Below are 11,876 nucleotides of genomic sequence, written 5' to 3'. Positions count from 1 at the left end.
TCTTGACAGTGGTGGTACATTTGTCAAAATTTATAGAACTGCACACCTGAAAAAAGTGTTTTACTGTATGTAAATTAAACCTTAAAAACCTGCTTGTGATAATTTTTTTAAACATCATCATATTATTTCACAAAAGTTTAATTCTCCTCCACTGAAGGACTTATTGATTTGCTTCTGACAAATAGAATAAGGCAGAAGTGAAGTTATACAAATCAGAGACTAGGCAATAAAGGACACCACAGTTGCTCCTTGCTCTCTCACTCTCAGGTCACCAGCCGGACATTATGCCATGAGAAGCCCTTTGGGGGGGCCCACTTGGTGAGGAGCTGAGGCCTCCTGCCCACAGCCAAGGGTGGGAGACATCTTGGAAATGGGTCCTCCGGCCCTGGCCCAGCCTTCTGATGACTGCTGCCTGGCCAACAGTTTTGTTTTTTGTTTTGTTTTGTTTTGTTTTTTTTTTGAATCAGAGTCTCACTCTGCTGCTCAGACTGGAGTGCAGTGGCACGCTCACTGCCACCGTAACCTCGACCGGCTGGGCTCAGGTGATCCTTCTGCCTCAGCCTTCCAAGTAGCTGGAACTACAGGCACAAGCCACCATGCCCAGCTAATTTTTTGATTTATTGTAGAGACAAGGTCCCACCATGTTGCCCAGGCTGGTCTCGATCCCCTGGGCTCAGGTAATCCTCTCTCCTCGACCTCCCAAAGTGTCAGGATGATAGGTGTGGGCCACTGCATCCAGCTTGGCCAACAGTTTGTAACCTCTTAAGAGACCCTGAGACAAGAACCAGCCAGCTCCACAACTCTCAGGAATCTCAGAAACTATGTGAAGTAATATTATTTTTGTGTGAAACTGCCACACACTGGGGTCATTTGTGATACGTTACTTGATCACGAATACACTGACTTACAATTTAATTTTTGTTTTTAAATAGAATTATCTATTCTTTTTTTTTTGAGTTGGAGTCTCATTCTGTCACCCAGACTGGAGTGCAGTGGCCGCTCCCGGCCACCGCAGCCTCAACCTGCTGGGCTCCAGCAATCCTTCCGCCTCAGCCTTCCAAATAGCTAGAACTACAGGCGCGCGCTACCATGCCCGGCTCATTTTGATTTATTGTAGAGATGAGGTCTCCCCAAGTTGCCCAGGCGGGTCTCGAACCTGTGGGCTCAGGCAATCCACTCACCTCAGCCTCCCAAAGGTGGGGGATTACAGGCTGAGCCACTGAGCCTGGCTTTATCCATTCTCTTATATAAATATTTACTGAGAGATATCTGGTGTGGTATTCTAAGAGGAGTGACTGCAGTTTCTGGGTGGTGGGTTTAGGGGTCATTTTTCTTGTTTTGCCCCCTTTAAATTTTTATTATTTATTTAATTATTTGAGTTGAAGTCTCACTCTGCCACCTAGGCTGGAGTGCAGTGACACCATCACGGCTCACTGCAGCATCAACCTCCTGGGTTCAGGTTATTCTCCTGCCTCAGCCTCCAAGTAGCTGGAACTACAGACACGCGCCACCCGCCCAGCTAATTTTTAAAATTTTTTGTATAGGTCTCGCTATGTGACCCAGGCTGATCTCAAACTCCTGGCCTCAAGCAATCCTCCCATCTCGGCCTCCCAAAGTGGGATGACAGGTGTGGGCCACCGTACTCGGTCCCTTTTGTATATTCTTAAACTACTTTTTACCGTGGGCACGTGTCTTTAAAAACCCAAATAAGGACTCAGAGCCCGGGTGTTGGTAGAGAAGGTGTAATTTACCCAGGGATGCAGCGACTCTACAGGAAGCAGGCGCACCACTCCTTGAGGCAGTTGGAGCTCTGCTGGGCCTCCCACTCCGTGGCACCACAGCAGCAGATGATCCACCTCTGGAACTCGGCTTCATTCTTATGCATCAGAAGGAACTGTCCCAACAGGATGTAGGCCTGGGAGGGCACAGGTGGGCGAGAACACAGGGAAGGCCATCAGACACATGCTCAGATGTATTCCTGCTCCCCCAGCCACTGGGACTCTCGGGAAAAATCAAAGAAGGAAGGTATAGGTCAGATTCCAGGAAGACTGTCAGCCCCAGAGTCCTGACTTGGCCACAACGATGGCAGGACAGACTTCTGGTGAGATGGAGGGCCAGGTTAAGTGTCCATCTCTCAGGGATGGTTGGGGACCTGTCCAGCCTGGAATGAACCTCTCAAATTTCAAGGAGCACAGGAATTCCCTAGGATCTTGTTAAAGTGCAGCAGGCTCTGGCTGGGCGCGGTGGCTCACGCCTGTCATCCCATCACTTTGGGAGGCAGAGGCAAGAGGAGTTCAAGACCAGCCTGGGCAACTTGGCGAGACCTCGTCTCTACAATTAAAAAAAAAAATTAAGCTGGGCTCGGTGGCTCAGCCTGTAATCCCAGCACTTTGGGAGGCTGAGGTGAGTGGATTGCATGAGCCCGCGGGTTCGAGACCCACCTGGGCAACTTGGCAAGACCTCATCCCTACAATACATCAAAAAATCAGCCGGGCGTGGTAGCGTGCGCCTGTAGTTCCAACTACTTGGAAGGCTGAGGTGAAAGGATCGCCGGAGCCCAGCAGGTCGAGGCTGCGGTGGCCGGGAGCGGCCACTGCACTCCAGTCTGGGTGACAGAGTGAGACGCCAACTCAAAAAAAAAAAAAATTAGTCAGGTGTGGTGGTGCATGCCTGTAGTTCCAGCTACCTGGAAGGCTGAGGTGGAAGAATCGCCTAAGTCCAGCAGGTCAAGGCTACTGTAGCTATGAGTATGTCATTGCACTCCAGCCTGGGTGAGAGAGTGACACTCTGACTCAAAAATAAAATAAAATAAAATTTAAAAATAGAATAAAACGCAGGTTCCTTAAACATGTGTGTGCAGGTGTCTTTTTTGTTCATCACATTAGCACAAGGGAGGGATCAGCAGTCGCGGGACACTGCTAGGAGGGGCGGGGAACGTGACAATACAAAGGGTATCTGGTCCCAAACCAGGGGAAGTGAGGACCGGTTGGAGGCCTAAACTTCACCTGTGCATACGTTACTTATGTACCTAATCCTGACTTGTACCTCAATCTTTATAATAAAATGAAGTAAAAATAAATAAATAAAAAGTGAAAAGAGGAAAAAAATGCAGGTTCTGACTCAGAAAGTCCAAGTCTGGATCGAGACCTAGGAGTCCACATTTGAACAGGCTCCCAGCTGATGCTGGCCCAGAACCAACATTTTGAGTAGGGAATGAGGGGTTAGGGCACCCATGAGATTCCTTTAAGGCCTCTGTGTAGTGTTTTTCTCTTTGAAACACACACACACACACACACACACACACACACATACACACACACACACACACACACAAAACGGAGTAAGAGATGCTCTCGTCCTGCAACTTTCACAGACTTTCTAACCCTTAGTACTATAGACAATTTTTTTTTTTTTTTAGTTGGGGTCTCACTCTGTCGCCCAGACTTGAGGACAGTGGCACAACCGCCGCCTTGATCTCCCAGGCTCAGATAATCCTTCTGCCTCAGCCTCCTGAGTAGCTGGGACTTTGCAGACATGCACTACCACGCTTGACTAATTGTTTTTGAAACTTTTTGTAGCAACAAGGTCTCCCTCTATTGCCCAGGTTGGTCTCGAACTCCTGGGCTCAAGTGATCCTCCCATCTTGGCCTCCCAAAGTACTGGGATTACACATGTGAGACGCTGCGCCCAGCCTGACATTTTGGATAATGCTGAGTTATAGGAGGTTGTCCTGTGCATTGTAGTGTATTTACAGCATTCCTTGGTCTCTACCCATTAGATACCCTTACCACCCTATCAGTGACAATCATCAGTATCTCAAACATTGCCAAATGTCCCCTTGGGGGCAAAGAATTTCCCTTGGCTGAGAACCACTGCACGTGGGGCTGGCAGATAAATGGCATTCTTAGCATCCATTTATTTTTGCACACCAGCTGTGTGAGCTCAGGCAACTCTCATAACCTGAGGTCAGAACCCACAGAACCCAGGTCTCAGTTAAGGCACATCTGTGTGACCTGGCCTGCAAATTAAATTCATGCATTAAGTGAGAGAGCATTCAAAAATGCAAATTCCTCTTTCCTCATGGGAGATGTACCCTGCGGAAGGGGCATAGAGAGTTGCAGGACTGCTCAACCCTGCCGGGCTCTCTCCTCCCGAGTCTCTGGAGGGGAAATGCATATGAGATAGACGTTCAGTGCACCATGATTCATATTTCTAGGGCATTCTCTAGTTCTCCAACTTCCTGTCCCCCCATAAGGCTTTTCATTTCTTTTTGAGTTGGAGTCTCACTCTGTTGCCCAAGCTAGAGTGCAGTGGTACGCTCACAGTTACCACAGCCTTGACCTGCTGGGCTCAGGCTATCCTTTCTCCTCAACCTTCCAAGTAGCTGGAACCACAGGAGCGTGCCACCATGACTGGCTAATTTTCTTTTTTTTTGTTAATTGTAGAGATGAGGTCTCGCCAATTTGCGAGGCTGGTCTCAAACCCCTGGGCTTAGGCAGTCCACTCGCCTCCACTTCCCAAAGGGCTGGGAGCCACAGAGTCCAGCATCATTTATCTTTTGCAATTGGATCACACCATTATTGGCAGGGTGTGACGACCATGTGGAGAAACGGACTTCTGAAGGCCACCTGGTCATATATTACCCAAGTGTCTGAGAGACTTCTGGATACTTGGAGTTGGTTTTGGGGCCCTCCAACCTGGAGCCACAGAGAACCAGTGTCCACCCACGCCTCCAGGCTCTGGACCCTTTCCAGGAAAATCCATTGGTGTCTGTTTACTCTCAGTTATGCAAAATAAGGCAAACTTCAGCTTCACTAAAGGGAAGTTTTTTTAAAAAAGAGAAATCAAATAAAAGTCAAATCCCAGGCATAAAGTGTACCCAAGTATTGGATTTGGGGTTTTTTATTTTTAGTCATGGTCTATTTGTTGAAAAGTGAAAAAAAGTCAAGGTTTTGTGGTGATTTTGAGCTGCTACTTTAATCATCTTGTTTGATTACTGTTTGTTTTCATTTTGAGTCAGAGTCTCACTCTGTCGCCCAGGCTAGAGTACAGTGACAGACTTAGGGTGACCTACCTGCTGAGCTCAGGTGGTCCTTCCACCTCAGCCTTCCAAATAGCTGTAACTACAGGTGTGTGCCACCACACCCAGCTAATTTTCCAATTTATTGTAGAGACGAAGTCTCACCATGTTGCCCAGGTTGGTCTCACACCCTTGGTCTCAGGCAATCCTCTTGCCTCTACCTCTCAAAGTGTTGGGATTACAGGCACGAGTCTCCACACCCGGGCACCATCATCCTTTTTTTTTTTTTGAGTCAGAGTCTCATTCCGTCGCCCAGGCTGGAGGGCAGTGGCACACTCACTGCCACCACAGCCTCGACATGCTGGGCTCAGGTGATCCTTCCACCTTAGTCTTCCAAGTAGCAGGAACTACAGGCGCGTGCCACTATGCCCAGCTAATTTTTTGACTCATCATAGAGATGAGGTCTCAGCAAGTTGCCCAGGCTGGTCTCAAGCCTGTGGACTCAGGGAATCCTCTCACTTCAGTCTCCCAAAGTGCTGGGATTACAGGCGTCTTGAATTCCTGGCCTTGAACAATCTTCCTGCCTGACTCCTGAGTAGCTGAGATTAGAGGCGTGAGCCACCATGCATGGCTGCTTATTATCTTTTATTTATTTACTTTTTTTGGTAACTGGGGTCTCACTATGTTGCCCAGGTTGGACTTGAACTTTTGGCCTCGAGCAACCCTCCTGCCTCAGCCTCCCTAGTGACTGAGATTATAGGCGTGAGCCCCCTGTACCAAACTTTGAGATGTCATTGAAACAATGTTTGAAAAAGTGACCATTTACTGCATGTTCATTGAGCCAGATGCACCGGTTGTGGGAGGAGCTGAGATGAATAAAAAAACAGGAAAAAGAACCACAGAGCTTTGTCCACGGAGAGAGAACATTCATAGCCACAGAGGATGGTAGGCAGCTCTTCCTCTGCTACTCATGCACTGCTGGAGGCACTTGGCACATTTCCATCCACCCAGTCTTCACATGTGCCCACCCCATCCATTTTCCAGGTAGAGACACTGAGACTCAGAGAAGTCAAGATTCCTGTTTTCCTCTGCACTACCTGACACGTCCCAGCTGCCCGCAGTCTGCCCATTTCAGAGGCAGCCCCACTGGCACCCGTTGGCCTGGGAATAGAGCCTCAGCGTCCCCACAAATCTAGGAGTGTTGACTCGCCACGTGGCCTCTAGAGCCAAGACGCAACCTGACACTCCCTCCTCAGCCTTCCCTGGGTCTTCCGGCGTTGTCTGGTGGGCAGGAGGGAAGGCTGGTCTGCCTTCTGCTTTGTCCCCGATGACTTCAGGCTCCTCAGGGGAGCTGGCGTCTTGGACTCCCATCACTGCCCTGCCAGATGCCAGCTTGGTCTCTCTACCAGTTCCAGAAAGCCCCTAACCAGGCAGAAAAGATGCTTCCCCCTTTCTCCTTGGGTCAAAGACCACAAACTCAGCTGCAGGGAAGGTGACATAGAAACGTAGGAACCCAGGCAGATGTCCTGTCCTCCCAGTGTCCTGGACAGTGGCCACCGCCAAACCAGGGAGGTGCGTTCCTTCCCGCGTCAGCAAGATGGGGGATCAAGGGTAGAATGCCCCTCAACTCCAAGAGCAAACAGTGAGGCTTACCACCAGGGCCTGGCCCAAGCAGGGGAGGAACCACCCTCCTGCTTGCCATCTACTTCTTGCTAAATAGTAGTCAGGGACGGGTTCCCTTGTATGTGACCCGTGTTGCCACACAGAGCTTGGCACTCAGAAGAGCCCTTGACTTGGTTTAATGATCTACTATTGCCATCTTGAAATTCTTTTTTTTTTTTTTTTGAGTTGGAGTCTCACTCTGTCGCCCAGGCTGGAGTGTAGTGGCCGCTCCTGGCCACCTCAGCCTTGACCTGCTGGGCTCCGGCAATCCTTCCGCCTCAGCCTTCCAAGTAGCTAGAACTACAGGCGTGCGCTACCACGCCCGGCTGATTTTTGATTTATGGTAGAGATGAGGTCTCGCCAAGTTGCCCAGGTGGGTCTCGAACCTGCGGGCTCAGGCAATCCACTCACCTTGGCCTCCCAAAGGCGTGGGATTACAGGCTGAGCCACCAAGCCCAGCTTGAAATTCTTAGTAAATTTCTTTTTAACAATTCTTTTTTTTTTTTTTAAGAGAGAGGGTCTCGCTCTGTCACCCAGGCTGGAATGCAGTGGCACAATCATAGCTCACTGCAGCCTTGACCTCCTGGGCTCATGAAATCCTCCGGCCTCGGCCTCCTGAGTGGCTGGGACTACAGGTGCATGCCACTGTGCTCAGCTATTTAAATTTTGTTGTTTTTTTTTTTAGAAATAGGGTCTTGCTTCTCTGCCCAGGCTGGTCTCAAACTCTTGGCCTCAGACTCCTGAGTACTTGGAATTATAGGCACAAGTCACATGCCCATTAATACATTTGAATTTTTTATTTTTATTTTTCAGGCCCTGAAAATTAGGTTGCTGGCCCTCGTCTGCACTCATTCAAATGTTCAGTTGTCACTACGGTGCCCTGCTGAATGGACATCATTGAGTCACTTCTCTGATTTTTTTCTTCACCATTGTTGGCTAAGTCATCGTGTCCACTTTCAGCCAGTGACAATGCTGCAAATCCAATCTCCCTCAGTCATTTCGGGTTCAAAACACCGTGGCTTCTCAGGCACAGTGGCTCATACCTGTAATCCCAGCACTTTTACAGCCGAGGCAGGAGGATTGCCTGAGGCCAGGAGTTTCAGACCAGCCTGGATAACAAAGTGAGACCCTGTCTCTACAAAAAAAAAAAAAAAAGAAAGAAAGAAAAACTAGCTGAGCATGGTGGAGTGTGTCTTTAGTTCCAGCTGCTCAGGAGGCTGAGGCAAGAGGATCGCCTGAGCCCAGAGTTGAGGCTGCAGTGAGCCATTATGGTGCCACTGTACTCCAGCCTGGGTGACAGAGTCAGACCTCAACTCAAAAAAGAAAAAGAAAAAAATTAACGGTGTTCAGTGTCTGGTGTCTGGGGAGAGGGGATGGTATTGTCTGGGAAGAGGCATCAGGGCACATCCTGGAATTCTGGAGGTGTCTGATCACTGGATCTGGATGGTGAGTACAGGATGGAGGTAGGTATATGTAAAAAATTCGTGGAGCTGAACCCTTCATACCTGTATGCATTCCCTAGGTATGTTTCACCACAACAAGGAAGTAAAAACAACAGTTATTTTTTTCAAAAAATACTTTTTTTTTTGAGTCAGGACCTCTCTCTCTTGCCCAGGTTGGAGCGCAGTGGCCTGATCACAGATCACCACAGCCTGGACCTCTGGGCTCAGGCAAGTCTTCAACCTCTGCCTCTTGAGTACCTGGGACTATAGGCACAGGCTGCCACACCTGGTTGATTTTTTATTTTTTGTAGAGACAAGGTCTACCTATGTTGCCCAGGCTGGTCTCGAACCCCTGGGCTCAAACAATCTTCCTGCCTTGGCCCCTCAAAGTGCTGGGATTGTAGGTGTGAGCCACCGCCCCCAGTCACAAAAGGAATGTTTAATTTAAAATATGTTCCCTAGGAAATGTTCCTATCTCTTTTATAATCACGAGAGAGCCTCAAATCTACCTCCACTATAGAGCTAGAGTTCTTGACAATACCACCTATTGGCTATGAACAGGTTGGAGGGTTGGGGTGTGTTCGGAATATTTGACCGTGGGTCCATCAGAAAATCCCAGCACTGATAGTTCAGATCTGGGTGCAGACCAAATCAATCACCAGCCATGCATGTAGCAGGACTCAGCCTCTTTGGGCATGAGTGCCCTGCCCAGACTGACATGGAACACTGAAGGGAATTGGCTGCAGAACCACCAGCTGCTGCCTCTCCTGACTGAGTGCGAGGATCTGTGAGTTCCCAGTCTCCCAAGTCTGTGCTCTTTCTTTGAGACAGTCTTTCCTTCTCTCCTGAAGTTCCAAGCAGCTTTTTTTGAGGGGGAGAGGAGGTTGGGGTTTCACTCTGTCACCCAGGCTGGAGTGCAGTGGAACGATCATGGCTCACCCTGATCCTTCTGCCTCGGCCTCCCAAGTAGCTAGAACTACAGGCACACGCCACCACACCCAACTTATTTTTGGAGTTTTTTTGTAGAGACAAGGTCTCACTATGTTGCCTAGGCTGGTCTCGAACTCTGGGCTCAGGCAGTCCTCCCGTCTTAGACTCCCAAAGTGCTGGGATTACAGGATTACACCATGTCCAGCCCATGCAGCTTGTTAATAGCCCCATAAAAACAAACAGTTGCATAGAAAAGAACGTTCAGCTTCTGCTGAAGATCCTTGAGGTCATTCTCGGACATCATAGAATAACTCACATCCCTTCACACTGGCGTAGACCCTGGAGGCTGTTTCTCCACCTACCACTACCAGACTGGCGTCCTGACAGGGGCAAGAGAGACTCTGTGGTCCCTTAGTGGGGTGAGAAAGACACCCAAATCACCCATCCTGACAGCTCTGCCCTAGACCCCGGCAGCTAGCCCACCTCTGTTGACCCCCAAGTGTCTGGACACCCAGCAAACCATGCCCGGCGCAGCTGCTCTGAGCTGAAGCGAGTCCGTTTGCCCATCGTCTGTGGGCCCTTGAGGCTGTCTGAGCGTGTGGGGTCAGGAACACACAAGCATGTGGCATCCTTCCAATTGGCAGCTTTGCCCTCCGATGGTCCTTCACGGGGACATGTGGCAAGAGCTGCCATCTGGCAGGACAAGGGGAAGATAATTTGGAGATGGAAGAAAAAAACCAATTACCTTGTTGAAACCTTTGGTGACCAGATTGATGGCAAGCTCACGGCTGATCCCGTCCACCCAGCTGACATCCTTCTCTCCGATGGGTTCAGAGAGGAAGGTTCTCAACCTGGGAGACATGTGGTCCATGCCCTGCAAAGGTAGAGAGGAGGGAGGAGGGTTAGCTGGGACCCACCTGCTCACCGTGTGCGTGGATGTCAGTGAGCTCCCTCAGCCTGCCGGGGCCCTGGACAACAGATGGCAGAACTCCTTCCATCATCTCACGTTTCCCCGGGACCGTTAAATGCCAGGCACGCCACCCGGCACTGAAGACCTTTACACCTCCGCTCCCACCTGGGTGGACAAAGAGAAGCATCATCCTGGTGACACACGAGCCAAATAAATCATTGTCAAGAACTGCGATGAGCTGGGGGTGGTGGCTCACGCCTGTCATCCCAGCGCTTTGAGAGGCTGAGGCGAGAGGATTGCCCGAGCCCACGGGTTCAAGATCGGCCTAGGCAACATGGCGAGACCTTGTCTCTAAAAAAACAAACAAACAAACAAACAAAAAACATTAGCTGGGCATGGTGGCATATGCCTGTAGTTCCAGCTACTTGGAAGGCTGATGCAGAAAGATTGCCTAAGCACAGCAGGTCAAGGCTGTGGCCATTAGCGGGTGCACTCCAGCCTGGGCGACAGAGTGAGACTCCAACTCAAAAAAAAAAGAACCGTGGCGGGTTTCCCCCTCCTCCTCCCCCACAAATGCCTAAAGCATTTGCTTCTCTTGACTAATTAACCCACTCTCTTAACCACCCAAGTCTTCCACCATATTTTTATTTCAGGATCCATCACACTCTGTCGTAGTTGGTTGGTTGCTACAAATGACAGAAAAGTCTTCAAACTGGCTCAGATAGTAATGAAGACATTATATGACTCCAAAGTCCAGGGCTGAGGGTGGGCACAGAGCAGTTCCATTTCTAGAAGATCCTTCAGGCTTTCCCTGTTGGTATTGGCTTCAGTCTTGGTTGATTCTCCTCATGGTGGTGAAACGTCTGCCCCAGCATGCATATGCCCCAATCACTCCACTCCAGAAGGAAGAAAGAAAGAACGTGTCTCAGAAGTGCCAAGCGGATGCCTCATCCAATGTCTACAGATACAACCTGCCTGGCATCCCCTCTGTGAGGTTCCTGTCAGCCCTTTGCCCTTGTCCTAGACCTGGGAGTAGAGTTAGCTTCTCCTAAATCACGGAGGCAGTGAGTTCAGGTACAGTCATGCGAATAAACTCGAGATTATTATGTGCAATGATCCTCATGTCCCACTGCACCTTGTTGGCTATTCAACACCCACTCACTCTCTTTCTCTTACGAAATCATCAAAAATAGGCCGGGTATGATTCATTGGGTGTCCAAACACCCAAGAGTCAACAGAAGTGGGCAGCTTCTGGGGTCTGGGGCAGAGCTGTTGGGATGGGCGATTTGGATGAAATAGGCTCCCTTCCCCCAAGGCAGTCCTGTGATTCGTCCAGCTCCTGGATCCAGATTCAAGGCCATATCTTTTTGGGAACTGCATCATACTCTCCATCATGTCTGGAAGTAGCTATCAACTAGATTCTGAAGCTTACCACCATTCACATAGCCAGCGACACTGGAGAGAAAAAAGCCAAGGACATCAACAATAAGAATTTCCATTTGGAGGCTGGGCACAGTGGCTCATGACTGTCATTCCAACACTTTAGGAGGCCGAGGCAGGAGGATCGCTTTAGCCCAGGAGTTTGAGACCAGCCTGGGCAACATAGTGAGACCTCATCTCTACAAAAAAAAAAAAAAATACAAAACTTAGCTGGGTGTGGTGGCATACTCCTGTAGTCCCAGCTACTCAGGAGGCTGAGTGAGAGGAGAGGATTACTTGAGCCCAGGAGGTCAAGGCTGCGGTGAGCTATGATCGTGCCACTGCACTCCAGCTGGGATGATAGAGTGAGACCCTGTCTCAAAAAAAAAAAGAATTTCCATTTGGGAAGAGGAGACTGGGAAACATTTTTGGTGGTCATTGGTCAGAAGCACACATGATATCTTGCTGGATGGAGAAATATTGAAGATTCTTT

General features: G+C 49.4%; 1 protein-coding gene across 1 annotated transcript; it reads right to left on the bottom strand.

The window, feature by feature from the left end:
- Nucleotides 1-1,767: 1,767 nt before the first annotated feature.
- On the bottom strand, nucleotides 1,768-9,925 carry BANF2 (barrier to autointegration factor 2). Its single transcript, XM_008060393.1, has 2 exons — nucleotides 9,800-9,925; nucleotides 1,768-1,915 (listed from the first exon to the last, which is right to left on the bottom strand). The coding sequence occupies exons 1-2, from the start codon at nucleotides 9,923-9,925 to the stop codon at nucleotides 1,769-1,771; spliced, it is 273 nt and encodes a 90-aa protein (XP_008058584.1). The 3' UTR covers nucleotide 1,768.
- Nucleotides 9,926-11,876: the final 1,951 nt, after the last annotated feature.

The sequence above is a fragment of the Carlito syrichta genome, unplaced genomic scaffold, assembly GCF_000164805.1.
Source record: "Carlito syrichta isolate Samal-C Ts95f unplaced genomic scaffold, Tarsius_syrichta-2.0.1 Scaffold304602, whole genome shotgun sequence".
Taxonomy (NCBI): domain Eukaryota; kingdom Metazoa; phylum Chordata; class Mammalia; order Primates; family Tarsiidae; genus Carlito; species Carlito syrichta.
This window is presented reverse-complemented; position numbering and strand designations above follow the sequence as displayed.

Bases quoted from the DNA above. Each gene is read 5' to 3' on its own strand.
- BANF2 (XM_008060393.1), bottom strand. From the start codon at position 9,925: ATGGACCACATGTCTCCCAGGTTGAGAACCTTCCTCTCTGAACCCATC. The intron at 1,916-9,799 runs GTAATTGGTTTT...GTGCCCTCCCAG, and splicing joins TCACCAAAGGTTTCAACAAG to GCCTACATCCTGTTGGGACA.